We start from the raw sequence: 19,439 nt of genomic DNA, 5'->3' as shown, positions 1-19,439 counted from the left end.
GATTATAAAAAAATGTTGGTATTGAATGTTCAAGTTAATGAGCGTTGAACCTGGAAGACGACACGCTGCATAGGAGTACATAGCCTGAATTCAGCTCTCCTCCATTACTATATATCCATTGCTTACTTTCCCTCGACGTGAATCGCTCCCTCGTCACAAATCGTCACTAAATTCAAACAAGACTGTGTACTTTCACATAAGCTACTATTAATCTGTATGTATTTATAGAGTTCTGTATTTATTACAAGCCAGTTCCCTTATTGACCATGTACAATCTTACTAAGCTTCCTCCTTGATCATCACAAACAGTTGACATCAAACAATACTCTCCTTATTAGAAATCCAATCAGGACATTACCCAACAATGAAAACCGATCTCGTAATAGGCATATTGGTCTGTGACTGGCCACGCCAAGACGTCGTAGACGAAATCGGAGGCTACGATATCGCATTCGACAGATTCCTACACAGGGCAACAGACTCTTACAACGACGAATCAAAAGACATGGACTCTGTAACAATCAAGAACGTGATTTTTGATTGTACAAGGGGAGAACTACCGGCGGATGCATCACAATTCGATGCGTTTATAATGACTGGATCAAGTAAGCAAAGAACCAACTGGACGAACGCGAACCCATGAAGCTTCTTTAACTCCCAACTCTCAACTTCTTGTATAGAGTACAGTGCATACGATCCTGATGAGTGGATCAAGAAACTGATTGGTTTCGTGGCTGCTACCGTACAAGACCTACCCACGACGAAATGGCTCGGTGTGTGCTTTGGGCAGCAGATACTAGCTCAAGCTCTGGGTGGAAAAGGTATGTTGGAAATGATGAATATGGTGGTTGATCCATTTTGAGGTGCTTACAGATCTTTTTGCCTCCACAGTTGAAAAGAATCCTGAAGGATGGGAGGTGAGACTGAATCCACTAGATAACGAAGCCAGGTTTGTTTCAACATGCTCTTACGAAACATAGGCTGGTTGGGCATATGCAGCATTCACAGAGGAAGGATCAAGCATTCTACGGACGTCGAAACCTCATTTTGTAGGATGATGGGCTTTTTTTGTCAGTAGACCACTTGGATCTAACATCTCGATTCTCCCTCTTTCTGCTAGGCTCTTCAGTATTCGCATCAGGTTAGCAACTGTCACCAAGAAAAATGAATTGCAAATCACTAGTAAAACACTGCTAGAAAACCCCACACTGGAATTGTTTGTATAGGACCACGTCTCTTTACTACCACCAGGATTCAAAATTCTCGCATCAAATTCCATATGTCCTGTGGAAGCAATGTGTAAGGATGACAAGATACTTGCAGTGCAAGGTCATCCTGAGGTATGTAGCAAGTGTTTGGAAGTTATCCAAACATTGACTATCATTTTCAGACCCTTTTTTTCTGTTGACATTCTCCCTCTTACCTCCGTGATCTAGTTCACACCAAACGTCCTACGATGCATCCTAAAATACAGGCACTCAATCGGGATCTTTACAGACGAGTTCTACAACAAGTCACTCTCCACTATTGATAAACCGCTGGACAGTCTATGGATGGGACGTAAATTTATAGGATTTCTGGTTGGGAATATACTCGAAGAGTGAAAGAACATGTAGCATTGTAATGGTAATCTTGGAATAGAGACGTGAAATACAACCTCATCTTAGAAACAGACGTCACTGATGTAGTATTTGAGAACTTTGGTTTATTTCCTTTGAAACAATTACACAACGAATCGTTTACAACTTTACAACTTTTCGACCAATCTCAGATGTAAGCAGGTAGCACCGGTTCATGTTTCTGCATTGCAAAGTCTGACAAGGAGTTTTTTTGCTAAGGTCTTCATGCTGGACAAAATGTACAACAAATGAGCTCAATTAAATATATCAAACCACAATATGGTGTTCAGCCCCACAAGAACACACCGTCTTTGCTTCCAGTCGTTCAATCTTGTCCTCCAGGTCAATTGTACAAGGAAACAATAATATTTTTGATTGATTGCAAATCACTATACTTTTTATATTATACAAACTGTTGCGTCCAGCATTTTACCGATGAGTTTTAAGATGTGTCTTCAGCTTTGGCAAATCTGGTGACACTTTTCCACAAGTTGGGCACCGGAAGGCACCGTTTTTGATGATGTCTTCGTACTCGGCCTTGTTGTACTGGAAGAAAGGGAGAAAAAAGTCATTATTACTCAATCCAGATACATGGGTAACAACGACATGGTGTTTGAACACTCACATGAACACGCCCCTTTGCTTCCAATAACTCAACGACCTCCTGCATATTAGTAAAAACAATTCAGTTTCATCAAAAGTATCCAAAAACCACTTGGGAAACCAACCTCCACACTCTTGAAAAACGAGCTATTAAACGACACCCAATGCTTGCGATGCTTCAACTTATCCGACACGAAATCCTGGCTTATGACATGTAAATGCAGCTGTTTCATAGACGGGATAGCATGGAATCCCATCTTGAAATCAGCAGCCTTTGGGTCTTCGACCTTGATAGAGTCCGCAATTTCTTTCCCTTTAGCTTCCATTTCGTGGAGAAGAGGGATATGGGATGGCTTTAAGGATGCGAGGCCATCCATTGGTACTCGAGGCATTACCAGGAAATGATATTTGGCCTGTGAGAGACGAAACAAAAAGAGGACGACGTGTTAAGTGAATACTGGGAGCTCACAGAGCCATAACTCGTGCTGAAACAGAAGAAATTACCTTTGGATATCCATCACGCATGACAGATATATCATCGTCATAGTATACGATTTCGTTAGGATACTTTTCAGGATTTTTAGCGTATTTCAGGAGGGCGTCAGACCAGGCACCTCCTCCTGAACTGCTGGAGCCACCCACGGCTGGTACTGGTGGTGATTGTGGTAGTACCTTTAACGGTGGGCTATCAACCTCCATTTGTACTATTAATTGATATCCCAAAACGTTAGCGACTTTTCATAAAATCAGAAAGCTCCTTTTTTGCCGGCTACCCAACCAGATTCCTCACCAGACTTTCGAGCTTCCTCTTCAACTCGTGACTTTATCCCTCCGACCTGCGCAAACACCCCAAACAAATTCCTATACGTTTCACCCAACACCCTCAACGCCTCTACCTCATCTTCTATAGGATCCGGTTTTTCCAGATTCATGTTTGGTGGACAAACAATCAACACCTTTGATACTCCTTCTTGAGCACACAAAGGAACATGGTTTGCAAGTGGCACAGAATACGCTTGTCCAGTGTTTATCGTAGTGGGCAAGGTCTCCCGTACCGAGTGGGATAATAGCGCAGGTACTTTTGACGATATTGCGATACTTGCAGCAAATGTCGGCTTGTATGCCCAGTTTACTTGCATGGCGACATGGCTACATGGGTGGGTAAATGTGAATAAATCGGATTTAGATCTTCAAGGATCAAAAAAAAAACGGCTGAAAACCAAACCTCCATTGCCCACCTTGCGACACAATCATGACCACTCTTCAGACTGGAGATATCACCAACAAGTGTTCTGAATCTCGGATTTTTAGCGACAGCCTGTAACAAAAAGAGGGAAATACATCGAGTAAAGCAAATTACATGATTTGCAAAAACACATCACATACCTGATCATACGCAGCTGCGACACTGGCATCAGAATCCACAAGCACTAGCTCTCCTCCACCATAAGTCGACAAGAATTTCTCAATCTCCATAGCAGCCACTGGAGCGGCCTTTTCCAAGTTGATTCCGTATTCCAGGGTAGATAGTGATGGGAATGCTAATCGTAGTACTATAGCAATGTCGATGCGGATTGTTTTGTTAGTGAAAAATCACCCCAGGCATCAAAATCCTCTACCTTGATCAGAAGCAGATTGCTGATTCTCATCATCAACGTCGTCATCACGTTGATTTGTATACTCTTGAACATGTGGTGAAGCGGATGATGACGCTGCTGTTGATGGTACTGTTGGTTTTGGTGCTGATGAAGATGTGGACTTCTTCACAGGAGAAGCTGCTGATACCGAAGCGACACGAGGAGTGCGCACTGGCGGCGATGGTGCACGAGGTGGGTTTGGTAATCGTTGGCGTGGAACTGTGTTTACCAATGGAGTTACGGGTGCAGCTGCTGCTGCCGCTGCCGCTGCTGTTGGTTGAGACCGAGTGGGCGATGATGCTGCTGTTGGTTGAGGAGTACCAGACGACGAATGCCCTCCTGTATTTGCAACTTGAACTTGACTATTACTATTACTATTCGACGGTTTTGGAACATCTTTGCGCCAAGGATGTGAATATTCAGCAAAATGTGCTGGATTTTTACGAAAGCACTTTGTACCCCATTGACACACTGGTAGATCATCAATCGGTGGGGGCTGCTGCGTATCTGGCAGTGTGTGTTGATTATGTGCGTTGTCGTGGTCTTCATCCTCCTCGTCCAGAATTCTTCGGACTCGTTTACTAGCAGAGGGGGGAGGATCTGACGACGCTGCATCAGGAGAGTTTCTTTTATTGCTAGAGAGGTGCAATGTGAGTGACTGCTGCGACACGAAGCTTCCAATAACATCACTGTAGGCTGTTTTGACACAGGACAGTTCACGCAACTGACCTGGACTCGATGATGACATCCAGTTCGCCCTCATTTGCAAGCACATAGAGCTTGTCACCGTGATGAATCTCAACCTTGACATTCTTGTCGAGGACGATGTGTTGGGTTGTGCCAGCCGGCTGAAGGAAGGATGGATTGCCTCCTACCTAAATATATAAAGAAGACAATGAATATAAGAGTGATCATATAAAAACAGTATGCCACTCAACTCTTTCGACAAACAGCTTGTCATCAACAATGGATATTTCCAGATGTTCCTTGGAGCACTTTTGAGTATTGATGCCCAGCAGCGTCTTTCTGCCAATGCATAGAGCGGCGTCCTGGTCCACTTTAATACGTTCATTGTTGCTGTTGCTTATAAAAGCTCGCATCGCTGTTGCTGCTTGAAAGTGCTTGCAAGTTCAAAAGCTTTGCGGGTTTTGACTTCACTGTACAGGCTTCCAGAGACATTATAAACGTGCTGTAACGCGGTTTTAAGACTAATTAATACACCGCGTACTTCTCTTGATTTGACACGTCCGCTCTTTCCTCTGTTGTCTTAGTCACTGACACGTCGACACCACATTCACTCTTCACAAACCATAAACGACGCAAACAACCGTCAAACCTCCAATTTCAACTCGGAACACTCAAACTCAAAGGTACGTACCCTCATATCCCTTCCCTGCTATTGCAGCTACTCCTTAACCTTGTGCTCTTGCAATGCTTCATCCAACATCTAACAGCACATTTCTCATCTCAGATCATGTCCAAACCCCTCGTCCTCGTCACAGGCGGCTCCGGCTTCGTCGCTTCCTGGATCATTATACACCTCCTCAACGAAAACTACCCCGTCCGCACTACCGTGCGAAGTCTCAAGAAACAACAACATCTCATCTCCATGCTCCAGGCTTCAAAAGCACTCACTTCCGGAACCGACAATCTCACATTCGCAGAAGCTGATCTAATGAAAGACGACGGCTGGGACGCTGCTACAAAGGACTGTGTATATGTAATGCACGTTGCATCACCAATGACGCTGGGCAACGAGGTTGGTGGGGAGGATGCGGTTATTAGACCAGCTGTCGATGGGACGTTGAGGGTGTTAAAGGCTGCAAAGGTACCTGTCAAATATCTCTTGAAAAAGATGCAACACATTATGGACTAGACGTCTCACGCTCCTTGTTTTGTTATTACACACAGGCATCAGGAACAGTAAAACGCGTCATATACACCTCCTCATTCGCAGCCATCGGGTATGGCAAAAACCCAACCAAAACACCCTGGACTGAAAAGAACTGGACCGACCCATCCGACAAATCCCTCTCGGCATACGTCAAATCAAAAGCACTAGCTGAACGTGCCGCATGGGACTGGATCAAAGCCAATGGTGGCGGTATGGAGCTGACTGCAATCAACCCAACAGCTATTCTGGGTCCGTTGATGCCTGGGCAGACTTCTGGTGGTAGGCGCCAACACCTTCTCCAGTTTTTTTTTTTGTTTTGGCAAGACTAAACCATCTCTTCATTAAGGCCATCATATGTTGCAAATCCTCCTCCACGGCACGATGTCCGCCGTCCCAAATATTGATTTCGGCATCGTGGACGTACGCGACGTTGCATCACTCCACGTACTGGCCATGACATCCCCATCCGCAGCCGGTGAACGCTTCCTGGCCATCTCAGGCGGCCCGATCCTCTCCTACCACGATATCGCAATGATGTTGAAGAAGAATCTGAATGCTCAAGAGTCGGTGAAGGTGCCGATGAGGGTGTTGCCGGATTGGGTTATTTGGACGGCAAGTTTCTTCAGTGTGCAGGCAAAGACTGTACTGCCGTTGATGCACAAGTTTAAGGTGGCGAGTAATGAGAAGGCTAGGAGGGTGCTGGGGTGGACGCCGAGAGGGAATGAGGAGGCGATAATGAGTGGGGCGAGGAGCTTGATTGATAATGCTGCTAGTAAGACTATTGCCGCTAAAGTCTAATTACAGTGGTGGTAGACTACTGAGAGTATTGTAGTATCGCTGCAGTTCATGTAGTCTTTAAGTCATCTCCAACATATAAGGATAAAACAAGAGGAAATGCAACGCAGGTTATGGGTTCGACGCACCAACATCTACAAACAACACATCACCAAATAATCTGGTATAAAAGCACCCGACTTCATATATTAAAAATAACAAGCAAAAAGGGTTCTATGTACATTTACATTCCACTCTAAGCTTCCTCTTCAGCATCCCCCTCTTCACCTTCCCCCTCTTCATGTTCCTCCTCCTTTTCAGCTTGAGCTTCTTCAAAGGCCTTTTCTTCTTCAACAGTGGGATCCTTCTTTTCTTCAACAGCTTCTTCTCCCTCCTTGGGTGTCCATTCAGCTTGGACGGGGCCAAGACTTGGTCCAGCAAAGAGTTCTGCGCCTGGTGATAGTGCTTTTATACCATCGCCGACATACAAAGAGCAGAATCGGTCAGAGTGAGCTACAACTAGAGCACCAGGCCAACGGACGGATCGTAGACACACGGGGCGGAAACGGGCTGGTGCTAGACGTGACGTTGCTAGAGATGACCAGGCTGGGTACGTTCCAAATGCTAAGAAAAGGGAAATTTGGTGAGCCAACATTGCGCAGGTCATCCGCTAACATATTGTAAAACTCACTCTCATCGTCAGCCAAATTACGCAATATGGCTGGTCCACTCTCAGGTTCAACTGGCTCCTGCTCTGGTTCTTCAGCAGCATTCTCCTCGTCTCCACCTTCACCTTCTTCCTTTGGTGGATTTGGGTTGGCCCAAGTAGTTCGTCCTTGAGGAAGAATATAAGGGACGTGATGTACCCATTGGTTTGGATCAAGTAATGAAGAGTTGGGTGATCCAGGAAAGTCAGGGTTGATGATGATGGTTGTTGGATCTAAAGGGTGACGGAAAATGGTGTCAAAGTTGGGGGAGGATTGAAAGATTTCTTTGCTTACGATCTGGATCTTCATCAGCAGCTTCCTCTGGATCTGCTGTATAGTATCCTGCAGGACTGGCAACAGTAGCTGCAGAAATACGAGCAATTTGACAACGAAGATATTGGGCTTCACTGCCATCGAATGGTGGATAGCTTACGATCTAAAGACCCAAAAATTTGGATGAGTCCACGTGTACCAAAAAATTACAGAAAAGACAGCTATATGCATTGCTGACCTTGCGCTTCAAGTCTCCAGTCAGGAATTTACGAATTTTACGTGCTGCTTGTAATTTCTCGGGCGATACATCCGGTAAACGTGTCCAAGGACCACCAGCTATTTGAAGAAACATGCGGTGCATCAGTGATTCGCCACTAAATGAGTTTTGAAACGCTAAGCAAAACACTCCGAAGAGATCAAATTACTTACGGTAATGGCATACATAGTAAACATACTTGTTTACACCAACACGTTCCTCCTTACGAAGCGGCGGTACCACTTTCTGTTTCGGCTTTGGCAAGAATTCACCATCATCAGTACCCTCCAAGAACTTGTCATCCTTTTCAGCACCAGGAGACTCAGCATGTTCCGCATCTGTTGGTGACGCAGCTCCAGATTCAGCACGATACATCTGGTTTGCCTGATCACCTTCCTCATCAGGTTCACCTTCCTTGAGTTCACCCTCGATAATAATATAGTTTTTGGATGTACCGAATATCTTGCCCCAGACTCGTACAGACTTGAGAGGACGAGTGTTTACAAAGGAGCGTATTGAAAGGGCTAGTGTCTGGGTATCGGTTTGGGTCCCAAGGGTGAAGCCCGACCATTCCCATAGTGTGGCCAAGTCCATGATGTCTGGGATCTCGCCGGCTTCGGGATTTTCTTCCAAGTCATTCTCTTTTGGCTTTTAGTGAATTTTATACTTGTTGTAAGTAAATGCCTTGTATGTGGTTTGTGATAATGCGAGCATTTACCTTAAAGATCTCGTACTTTTCTTGAGCCAATGCCACAACCTTCGATTCATCTGTGGCAGTCTAGGTACAAAGAGAAATGGTTATGACTACAGATTCAGGGAAACATACCAATGTGTTTATATAAAACATACTCGTAAAGCCGTTGGTGCATTAGGGTTCTCTACTCTGAATTTGGACCTCTTTACTTCAGCGGAAATGTTTTCAATGACATCTAGATATAGACCACGTTCATTTCAGCTACATGAAAGCCACTTAAGTCATATATCACAAAGTACAAACACATACCAACAGGATTACTTGGCCTACGATCCAAAATCTTCATAACAGTCTGCGTCAAATGCTCAAAGATACTACCCTTCTTTCCATCCGACTGCTGTAAATATGCCTTTGCGCGGGCCAATGCTTCCGTTTCCGGTACTTTATTGGCGACATTGAAGAAGGTATCCCTGTCATATACAGCACCATACGGAACTGCATTTGCTTCGTTCGTCGGTCCAGCAGCGGGAGCAGCATCTACAGATGATACAGGTTGCTCAGATGCTATTTTGGATGGTTCTGCAGTTGCATCTCGCGATGGTGCAGATGTTGATGACTGGCGGGCAGCGAGGTTTATTTGGGAGCCAGGGCGACTGGAACGGGATGCTGGTGGTTCTGTAGATGGAGGTACGGGGGTGGCTGCTAGTGCTGCTTGAGATGGTGTCTTTTCCAGCTCGGCCATCTTTCTATAGAATTTAAAAGTGGATTTTTGAGTTTGTGAGTTTAACGAGTTAGATCCTGCGGATAAGACAGGGAGAATGAATAGTTCCAGCACGGTCAAGTAATTAAATGCATCATATAAATATCGTTCATGTCTCACTTACTCTGATCCTAGTGTAGAAAACGTGTGTTTGACGTTGCAAGAAACAAAGAAGAAGTGCATAATGAATTTAGTACACGACAGATTTGCTAGTTAAAGGACGCGTCAAATCGAAGAATCCGCTTGATTTACCATGAAAAGAATCACTATTCTATTAAGTTACGTGAAGTGCAAATGATTATTACTACTATTATACAGCTTCCTTGCCCTAGTATTGACAATGCCCATACCACCTCGGTACAGGAATCAAGTCACGTACATGACTCATTCCCGTAATCCACAAGAGATATCGTTCTATTCCCATACCAAATCCACCATGAGGTGCACTACCAAATCGACGCAGATCTATATACCATTCAAGTGCGGCCTCGTCCACACCACATGCCTTCATACGTGATATGAGCACATCCAGACGCTCTTCCCTCAATGATCCTCCTACCAACTCACCAACTACAGGTACTAGCAAGTCGGTACATGCTACAGTCATAGCCTCTGAATCTGCATCCGTATCATTTACACGCATATAAAAGGATTTGACCTTGGCTGGATAATCAGTTACAAATACAGGTCCACCCATATCACGTGCCAGCCATTGTTCATGCTCGGTTTGAAGTGGCACTCCCCAAGACACTGGGTATTTAAAACTGGCCTTTGGTTGTGCTGTGAGCAGTTTGATTGCTTCAGTATAAGTGATACGGGTAAACGGCTTATCAATCAGGGCTTCGAGTTCCGCTATCGGTGCAGCCTTGCATTGAGACCTCACAAAGGCTATGTCATCCGACACGGTCGACAAGACCCGTCTCGTCACATTCTTGATTACGGTTTCTACTAGATCTACAAGTCCTGGTATATCAAATAAGAAGGAAGCTTCCGCTTCCAGCATCCAAAACTCTGCTAGATGCCGTGTAGTATCTGACTTTTCGGCTCTAAATGTAGGTCCTAGTACATAGACCCGAGATAGTGCTGATGCCATCAATTCAGCGTGCAACTGTCCAGATACTGTTAAATACACGGGCTTTCTGAAGAATTCCGTTTTGACGCCATCTGCAGATATAGAATCACTTGATACTGTGAAGGTTTCCCCAGCACCTTCACAGTCGTTTGAAGTAATTAATGGCGAATTTATACTGAGGAATTGGAGCTCCTACAGATATGGGTGTCAATACAGGCAGCTACGTCAATGATAACAAGCAATAACCAACTTTAAAGGCCTCCTGAATAGCAATCGTGACTGCATCTCGTATCCTCCATACAGCGTTGAGAGTTTTCGTTCTCGATCGAAAGTTAATGTGCTCTCTTAGATACTCGAGAGACAATTTTGTTTTACTCAATGGATACTCCTACGATAGGACACGGTTATCCCCGAATCTTGAGCTCTCTGATACAACTCAAACACACATTTGGAGGTGCTTCACCCAACATCTTGACTTGTTCCACCTTAAGCTCGATAGATTGTCCTTTGGCTGGACTTGATGCGATGATCCCCGTTATATGGACACAACATCCCGTAGTCAGACTAAGCGAAAAAGCACGTCAGCTTGATAAAAATTGATGTCAACACAACGCACAAAAGCCATACTGTTTAGCTTGTTCAGGAAGCATAACAGCCTGAATCCCACGTTCAGTCGATCCATCTACGATCTCAGCAAAGGCCACAGCACTCTGTGAGCGTGCACTGTGAATCCATCCAAATGCATCGACGCGTTCTCCTATGTTTGCCAGATCCAGCAGCTGCTTAATAGTTTTGCTAGGTAATCCGCTAGTCGTAGAATGATGCCGTATGTGTCCTAGTCCTGCCTTGCAAACAGGTATGAAGCGATGCATCGTAGTTTCGAGTTTTGGTGACTTGTGAAGACTGTCAGGACTCCGTTACAACTTCGAATGAGCTTCAAAGTGGCAAAGTGAGCCAAAATATGTAGGCTTGCGACGTGTTCAATTGGGACACAAGTCTCTTGCAATCCTGATGTTTTGTTCGCTGGAGGACGCAACTCCCTAGTTTTTCGTCGAGGGACCTCTCCCTTGACTTACATTTTCGATCAAATGATTAAACGATTCAAAAAGGAGAGTCCAAATCATATCTCTCCTTCTTGACACAAGTTCGTAAACCGCCCATTTGTTTTTTTGCTCAAATGGCATCTGACTCAACGCTGAGAGCTGAGGGGTGAGGCTAGTGAGGCCATCGCATCTTGCATTGTTGATTATTTGAGAGCAATCATTGATGTTGTGATGCAAAAGGTCATAAAATATGGCCTGAAGATTGAGATGAAGATCATTTCCGATAATTGAGCCAAACCATCAATTAAGATTAACCACTTTAACTCATTGTTATTTCTATTAATAAGAGGCATGCCAGATAAAATTGAATACGTCTAAGAAGTGCAAATAGGTTAAAGGCTTGCTTTTTGCATTGGAAAATCAAGACTACTCTTGACAACGAAACTTACAAACGGATTGAAGGGTTGAAGTTGGCGAATACTTGTTTTTCTAGCACGAGACAGTAACTTTACATCACCACCTCAATCTAAAAGTGTCTTTGAGTCTCTCTTCGCAACCATGAATGAGCCTATGTATCGTCATCTTAAACTCTGAGAGAATGCACGCAAACAACAAACACTACACCAGACAAGAACCAGTCGCTCCGAAATCAACATTTTAACTCATTATAGATGTTATTTAACAAAGAGGAACCTGCCTCTTCAAAAAGTCCCTTCACTAAATTACACACTACCCGCACAATTATCCAGCTGCATTTTATCAAACTGGTATGTCACACCGCCAGTGAATCCAGTAAGCACTATAGCCTTGATCCGTTTTCTAGACGCAGCATCAGTTATCGTCGTCAGCAGTGGGACACTGACTTGTTGTAACGTGGCAGATGTTATCGTGGCTGCAGCCACGTTGTAGTAAAACGTGTTTGCCTTGTTTGTGCATGTGGCATCGTAAATGTCGATACCGATGGCGATTCTAAATAGAGACCAAAAAATCAGCACAAGAATTCAAATGATGGTACAACAACTAAAATCACTCACGGTCCTGCTCCCTTCACCAACAGGTTCAGATACGTGTATGCAGACACGTCGTAACAGGTCCCAGATATAGACGTAAACCAGTACGAGTTGGCAGCAGGTATCAGTTGGGATATTCCACCAACAACAGAGTATCGCATGTTGGCGTCGAATCCAGAGACAGAGTATCCGACTACGTCGGCGGCAGCTACCCAGACACCTTGTGTGTTTCGTACACAACCTGTTGCTGGTGCTGGTGATGCTATAACAGCGGCGGGCGCTGGAGATGCTGCTACGGCAGGGGCAGCTGCTGTTGCTAACGGACATGTGTCGAGTGATATTTGGTCGAATTGGTATGTTGCACCAGCCGTGAAGCCGGTTAGAACACTATCAAAATGTTATGTAAGTGAGTATGATTCTCGAAGAAGCCAAAAAAGGTCATCCTGTAATGCTCACATGGCTTTAAGTCTTTTGATGGAAACACCATCTGTGAATAAGGCTGCCAAACCAACACTTATGGGCTGTAACGTGGCTGACACTATCTGTGCTGCTGGTATATTATAGTACAGCGTGTTGGCCTTGTTTGCACAGGCTATTCAAAGAATTGATAATCAGCATATTTGTCCTTCTGGCAATAAAAAAAGTTTTGGAGAATATCATTTTAATGACATACCAGCATCAAAGATATCAAAACCAATCGTCAAAGGTCCCGTCCCAGCACTGACTCTAACCATCAAATTCAAATACTTATACGCCGAGATATCACGACATCCTTGCCCCACACTCGTAAACCAATATGCGCCCGCGACAGGAATGATTTGCGTCAAACCTCCAGGGAAGGTATACGCACTCTTTCCATCATATCCAGACTGTGAGTATCCGACAACGTCAGCTCCAGCCTGCCATACGAATTGCTTGGCTGTTGATGTGCAGGCGACTACTACTGGTGCAGCGGATGGTTGGACTACGACTGGTGCTGCAGAGGGTTGGATTATTACTCCTCCGGATCCGACTGGTGATGGTGTTATGGAAGGTGCGATACCAGGCGATGGGTTTAGTGATCCTGGCATTCCGGATGGGAGTGGTGCACCAGTTGGTTGTACGTATGTGCAGTTCGTGATTCGGATGTTCTTGAATACGTCTAATAATTGTGTCGATTATTAAGTCTGCTTTTGCAAATGAAAGGAACATTGTGAAAGGAAACTTACAAACAGATCGAACAGGATTGAAGTTGGCGAACACTAATTCCTTGGCACGAGACAGTAGTGTAGCATTTCCACCCGCAATCTACGAGAAGTGAAACAAATGGATGAGAAAAAAAATAGTATGTCGGCGGATGACTATGACCTAACAGCACAAACACAAATACATACATCCAATAACGGTATAGCCATCTCATACCACAATCCACCCAAAGCATAGCTAGGTGTAGCGTAATAGTACCACGAATAATACTTTAACGATGTACTATTATCTCGCGTGGCACAATCAGCCTGGTTGAATGTCAATGCAACATCAAAGTATGCTGTCGTAGTGGGCATCTGAACCAGGAAGCGGAGATATCCTTTAGGCCAGTTCAGGTTGTAGCATGACCCTGTAGCGGTAAATGCTAGACGAAAAAAATGGTATTAGACATGGCCGACGTCCCATTTCTTAAATAATTTGTCTGTCTGCTATATACTCACCAGTAACAAAAGACGATGTAGAAACCGTCGGGAAGATATTTAGCAAACTGGTATCAGCTCCCTTGTACGAAGTACCTCCACCACTGATTCCCTCATAACCACCCAACAGGTTTGAAGTCGTACTAGAAGGATTTGGATCCATCAGCACTGTAGTACACGTTCCTGCTGTTCCAGAAGCAGCTGGCGATGGTGTCGCAGCTGGTACCGGTGACGGCCATCCAGCAATCTGTGTCGGCAATACAGCAGGTGGACCTGGTCGAGGCACTCCCAGTCCAGGAGCAGGAGCAGCGTCCGCTCTCGGACAAGACGCGAATTGTATACCGTTTACGAAATACGGCCCTGAATTCGTCCATCCTACCCACAGCATGGCTTTAAACTTCTCAGCCGACACTGGATCGAGATATGGTGCTAGTGGTATACTGACTGCCTGCCATCCACCGACCAGTTGGGCGTGATCTCCCACGTATGCCCATACGGTACGGTTCTTGACGGTACATGTGTTGTCGTATATATCAAACCCAATCGACACGGTAGCGTTATACTCGTTCGTCGGGATGGCCATTTCGAAATTCAAGTAATTGTACGATCTGATATCCATGCACCCGGCCGGCTGTGGCTGCAAGAAGAAATACGAGTTGCTGTTGGCTGGTATCAATACTGCTTGGCTGAGCGAGTTTGCATAGTAGCCCATTCCACCGCCATATCCAATCGTGCTGCCTAATCCAGAGTAGTCTTTGCCATCGTAAAATGATGTGAGACGGGGACATCCATCTGTTGATGGAGTTGTCGGAAGGTTCATGGGGACTCCTTGGCAGTTGGTGAAGTAGATTTGTCGCAGACTGAGATAGTTGGCGTTCTGCAGGTTGGTCCAGATTACGGAACGGATACGTTGGATGGCTACACTATTTAATTGGCCAGCTCGTATCGGGATGTTTACGACTTGCCATTGTCCATTGGGACTGGTTATAAAATCAGTAGATTTGAATACGGCTGCACCTCCGATTGTTGTGCATCCAGAATTGTTGTAATACTAACCAAAAAAAAAAACAGTCAACAAAGGAGTATGTCACAAGGTCCAGACTTGTCATATCCTACCTCAATCTGAACATCAAACGTAGCCCCAGCTGGAATATTCGTAGCAAAACTCAAATACGTATACGACTGAGCCAGATAACACATTGGATTGCCCCATCCAAGCCCATTAAGCACATTCCTGAACAGCAGCTCTTGGAAGTATGCGGTTGGATCATTACGCACGTTAGGCTGGAAGGTCAGAGTACCATCATACACATCGTATATCCCATTCTTGGTAGTCAAGTTGTTCCACATGGCGCTCAGTCCAGATAAAGCCAATGGGACATCGGCAAAGTCGTCTACAAGTCCAGATACACAGTTGACTTTCGATGCTCCTTGGACTGTGAGGTTGGATAGTTGTGGTGCGGCGCCGAAACTGTCTAGTGTTGGTACGCCTCCACAGAATGATTCCAGAGTAACGTTTCCGATTAGGATTGGTACGTCAATAGTTAAGTTGGTGAATACTATGGCCGTCAGTTGAGTCTATGATGTAAAATGTGTTGGCATGCAAAACAGGAGGATCATCTAATTCATGGATTTGGGTCACTTACCAAATCAACTCCAGCAATATCAGCAAATGGAATCCGAACAGTCTGTAATTGGTTTGCTGAAAAGTTCATGTACGGAGATACCGACATGGGAAGAGACTGAACTCCAGTTCCATCAACCAAGTAAACGGAGAATGTGCCAGAGCTAAAAAAAAACATTAAAACAGTGGTCAAGAACTGCATTAGAGTACAGTCCAATAAGCAACGCAAGACATACTCATAACTTCCAGCGACGAACGAGAAATGAGTGAATCTGCTACCATCTAGCGGCGCATCAATCCCATAATTGTTCAGACCCTCCGACCATCCAGTCAAACTATCCGCGGCTTCCAAAACCAGCATGTAATCCGCGGTATCAACAACAGTAAAGTGTCCCTGCACTTCACCAGTTGGGAATCCAAGCACATTTGCACCAGAACTTCCAGTCGGTCCATCGTCCACAAGCACAGCGGATTCAGCACAATCGGTTGGAGCCACTGCCGAAAAACGATGTCAATACTGGAGCTATATTGAACTCAAACCAGATGCGCATTTTCCACTCACAGCAATACTCGATATATCCAGCCGGAGGATTCAAGCTACTATACCCAATAAAAGAATCACTGGTTGGACCTTCTCCAGCAGCTGTCAGAGTGGATAGCTTGAATTCCGCCTGATTCGTGGCATACATTCCAGTCAATGTCCATGTAAACGTGTTTGTTGGAACCAGGAAGGACGTCCATGGTCCAACTGACGAGCCACTATACACCATACGGTAGTAGATCCGGTACCACTGAATACCAGCGACGGCAGGTGCAGACCAATCCAACGTGATTGTCTGATACGCACCCGTTGCATTGGCGTTGATGGGCGCAGCAGGTCCACTTACAGTGTTGAGTGTGATGGTTACCGGATTGTATGTTGCCATCAGGTAGTAATTATCAACGTATACGTTTATAGATTGTGAGAGGTTGCCGCCGTTATTCCATTTCTGGAAAGCGTAGAAGGCTCCGTTTACAACAGCCAAAGAAGGGACTGAGAATACGGTGGATCCTTTGGCGAGGTAGTAGTTGGTGAGGGGTGTCATATACATGGTACCGTCTACGGTGATTGGGATGCCGGGAGGTGTGGTTTGGTACAAGACACGGAAGTTTTTGGGGTAAAGGTTTTGTGTGATTGTTTGCTTGAAGGTTGATACTACTGGGTCTGTTGCAGTGAGGGAATAGAAGGAGTATGTTGGATAGTTGTGATCTGGTTCGATCTGTCATTGACGAGAATGTATGTTTAAGTTTTTTTCTCTCGATTTTTCTTAACTGTCAAAACTGAAACATACATATGACCCAGAAGTTCCATACTCCGCATTCGAGATATGTTCGTGACATGAAACACCTGGAGCTTGTGCACCGAGCGACATATCATATGTTGCACCTGGATAGAATGCACAAGCTGGGAAATAGCAATGGCTAGCAACAAAAAAAAAACTTGAGCGGAATTCACACCTATAGTCTAATGACTCCACAAACTCACTATAACGTCATCAGCCACTGCATCTGAGCTGGCGGCACTGCGATGTTGTTCTGGTTGAATGCATAACCAGTAAACCCAACAATATCACCAACGGCATAACTCGAGACATTGAGTGTGATTCCCATTGTCATGCTTAAGCCAACATTAACGACTTGGGTAGATACGGCTGTTAAGCCAATCAAGTTGGTTACTTGCAGTCGGGTTGTAACGGTCGACGCTGAAAGGTTATAAGTATTTTAGTTGGCATGCATTTTGTCGTCGATGAAAAAAATGGCATCAGGTACCTGCTGCAGTGCTGTACGTATAACTAGCTATAGCATTCCCAGCAACATACGTTCCCGAATTCGTAAAATCCCACGCATACGTAACCGGTCCACCGTTATCGTAACTGGCGGTCGCATTAAACACAACCGTGGTCTCACCACTAGCGGTAGACTGACTCGTAACATACGACGCTACAGGTGGTGCCGACGCACCAACATACGTCAACTTATCAATCTTCCCATCCCACACACGTACAGTCCACAACGATCCATCAGGCCCCATCTGGATATCTGCAATGTTGATGGCACCATACAACATCATCGTCGGCGTGGTAGACTGGATTTGCCCAGCGCCGTTGGTCAAAAACGCAAACATGGCTCCTGTTGCGTAATCGACACTGAACATGGCGCCTTGGTATGCGGCTGGGAATTGTGTTCCGTTGTAGATGGCGAGTCCTGTGATGCATGCTTCCCATGGTATGTTTGGGATGTTTGGTGTGCCAGGCTCGGAACCGTGGTGGTAGGCAAAGAATGGTTGAAGAGTTTGAGCCCCGGTTGGAGTTAGTGATGTGCCAGCTGCGTACATGGCGTTACAAAATGACTAGGCGAAAAAAAGGCATTCAAATTTCTTCTTAATTTTGAACAAGTTTCACAGCAGAACTCACGGTATTGAGCGCATTAAACCCCGTATCAGGCTGCGGTCCCTCATAACAAGGCCATCCTCCGTTGATCGGATTATTTGGATCAACCGTCAACGGCGCCACAACATGATCAATCTCTTCCCACGTACCATCTCCAACATCACCAATAAAAATCGACCCATCAAACGGATTAAACGTCCACCTAAACGGCTGTCTCAGCCCCTTCATAACCAGAATCGGAGCCAGTATAGTGCCATTCGCCGCATTAGCAGCCAGATTCTGGGGCGTGACTCTCATCAATTTACCATAGAAATCCAACTGCGACTGAGATTTAAACGAGCCCGAGTAGAATGCATTATTCGGGTCTACGCTACCGCATTTATCGATACCCTGTGATACGAACTGTCCGTAATCTATTGTCCCAAAGTAGGAGCCTTCGCCTGTTGTCCACCATAGGCCACCCTCAGCGCCGAAATGTATGTCACCGACAGAGTGGGACGACCATGTGTCGCAGTCGTAGTCGAGGATTGGGGTACGGGTTCCAAGCATGGTTGCCATGTCGATTACGATTCGAGATATTCGAGAGTATGTGACACATGTCGCGACACCGCATGCGTCGTGGTAGACTGGTGGTTGTTGGCCGGGTGGCGCGTCAACGACGTATATGGCGTATATGTGGGGAGTAGCTGGGAAGTTGGGATGTATAGCGAAACTCAGCAATCCCTTATCGAACTGTTGCAAGGAGAAAAATGTGTCAGTTCCAGCCTTGTTTTCAGCGAAACGACATGATATTCTCATACGTTATTGTAAATCTCGACATTCATATCAATGACAAGCTTCTGCGTCGGATCCGTGATATTGTTAAAGTAGTATAGCTGTCCATCCTTTGTTCCGACAAACACCATGCCATTGGGAGCAAAGCGCACACATGTTGGCTCATAGAAGCCTTCCCAGACAGTACTACTCAGCAAAGCAGATCAGTATCGTGAAAGATGCACCCTCACGAGTGAAGTCAAATCGACTATTTGATACGGCAGCGAATTTGCGATGCGGCAGCGCACAAACAATCCAGCACGATGTGTCCACATACCTGTATCTGAAGAGTGGATTGGTCACAACCACATCCGCAACAGCATGGTATGTGCTGGCCAGCAACAACACAATTAGGCTTGCAAACCAGCTCCAATATCCTAGTTGCATCGTTTTGTTTGCCTTGGCTTGTTCTGCTGCTAGGAAGCTCAAAGATGCCCAGAGAGAGCCTACCAAAGTCAAAAGCAGCTCCTCAAGTTATTATTTTAACCTGCCAAGTAAACTTGTGTTTTGGTGGAAACGCTAGGCAACGGTCTAACGGTTTTGAGAAAAGAGAGCAAAACCCAAGGG

At 45.3% G+C, this 19,439-nt stretch overlaps 4 protein-coding genes across 4 annotated transcripts; 1 reads left to right on the top strand and 3 right to left on the bottom strand.

Moving 5' to 3' along the window:
* Positions 1–364: 364 nt before the first annotated feature.
* Positions 365–1,604, top strand: SmJEL517_g05854 (uncharacterized protein; the record flags this gene model as incomplete). The annotated part of the gene is made up of 7 exons (XM_031171780.1): positions 365–605; positions 681–821; positions 892–917; positions 981–1,049; positions 1,121–1,141; positions 1,227–1,340; positions 1,437–1,604. 7 exons carry the CDS (start codon positions 365–367, stop codon positions 1,602–1,604), a joined length of 780 nt encoding a protein of 259 aa, XP_031022251.1.
* A 444-nt stretch (positions 1,605–2,048) lies between these two features.
* Positions 2,049–4,959, bottom strand: SmJEL517_g05853 (uncharacterized protein; the record flags this gene model as incomplete). The annotated part of the gene is made up of 10 exons (XM_031171779.1): positions 2,049–2,165; positions 2,245–2,283; positions 2,348–2,635; positions 2,727–2,926; positions 3,013–3,371; positions 3,461–3,540; positions 3,609–3,775; positions 3,842–4,494; positions 4,589–4,734; positions 4,798–4,959. 10 exons carry the CDS (start codon positions 4,957–4,959, stop codon positions 2,049–2,051), a joined length of 2,211 nt encoding a protein of 736 aa, XP_031022252.1.
* Positions 4,960–6,783: 1,824 nt separating this feature from the next.
* SmJEL517_g05852 (uncharacterized protein) lies at positions 6,784–9,199 on the bottom strand (the record flags this gene model as incomplete). The annotated part of the gene is made up of 8 exons (XM_031171778.1): positions 6,784–7,151; positions 7,219–7,467; positions 7,529–7,670; positions 7,746–7,881; positions 7,963–8,411; positions 8,482–8,541; positions 8,613–8,692; positions 8,767–9,199. 8 exons carry the CDS (start codon positions 9,197–9,199, stop codon positions 6,784–6,786), a joined length of 1,917 nt encoding a protein of 638 aa, XP_031022253.1.
* A 346-nt stretch (positions 9,200–9,545) lies between these two features.
* SmJEL517_g05851 (asparagine---tRNA ligase) lies at positions 9,546–11,161 on the bottom strand (the record flags this gene model as incomplete). The annotated part of the gene is made up of 4 exons (XM_031171777.1): positions 9,546–10,481; positions 10,540–10,677; positions 10,736–10,853; positions 10,917–11,161. The coding sequence occupies 4 exons, from the start codon at positions 11,159–11,161 to the stop codon at positions 9,546–9,548; spliced, it is 1,437 nt and encodes a 478-aa protein (XP_031022254.1).
* Between the last annotated feature and the right edge of the window lie 8,278 nt (positions 11,162–19,439).

The sequence above is a fragment of the Synchytrium microbalum genome (assembly GCF_006535985.1).
Source record: "Synchytrium microbalum strain JEL517 chromosome Unknown SmJEL517_scf0062, whole genome shotgun sequence".
NCBI lineage: Eukaryota > Fungi > Chytridiomycota > Chytridiomycetes > Synchytriales > Synchytriaceae > Synchytrium > Synchytrium microbalum.
Note: the sequence above shows the minus strand (reverse complement) of the source record. Positions and strands in the feature narration are given on the sequence as shown.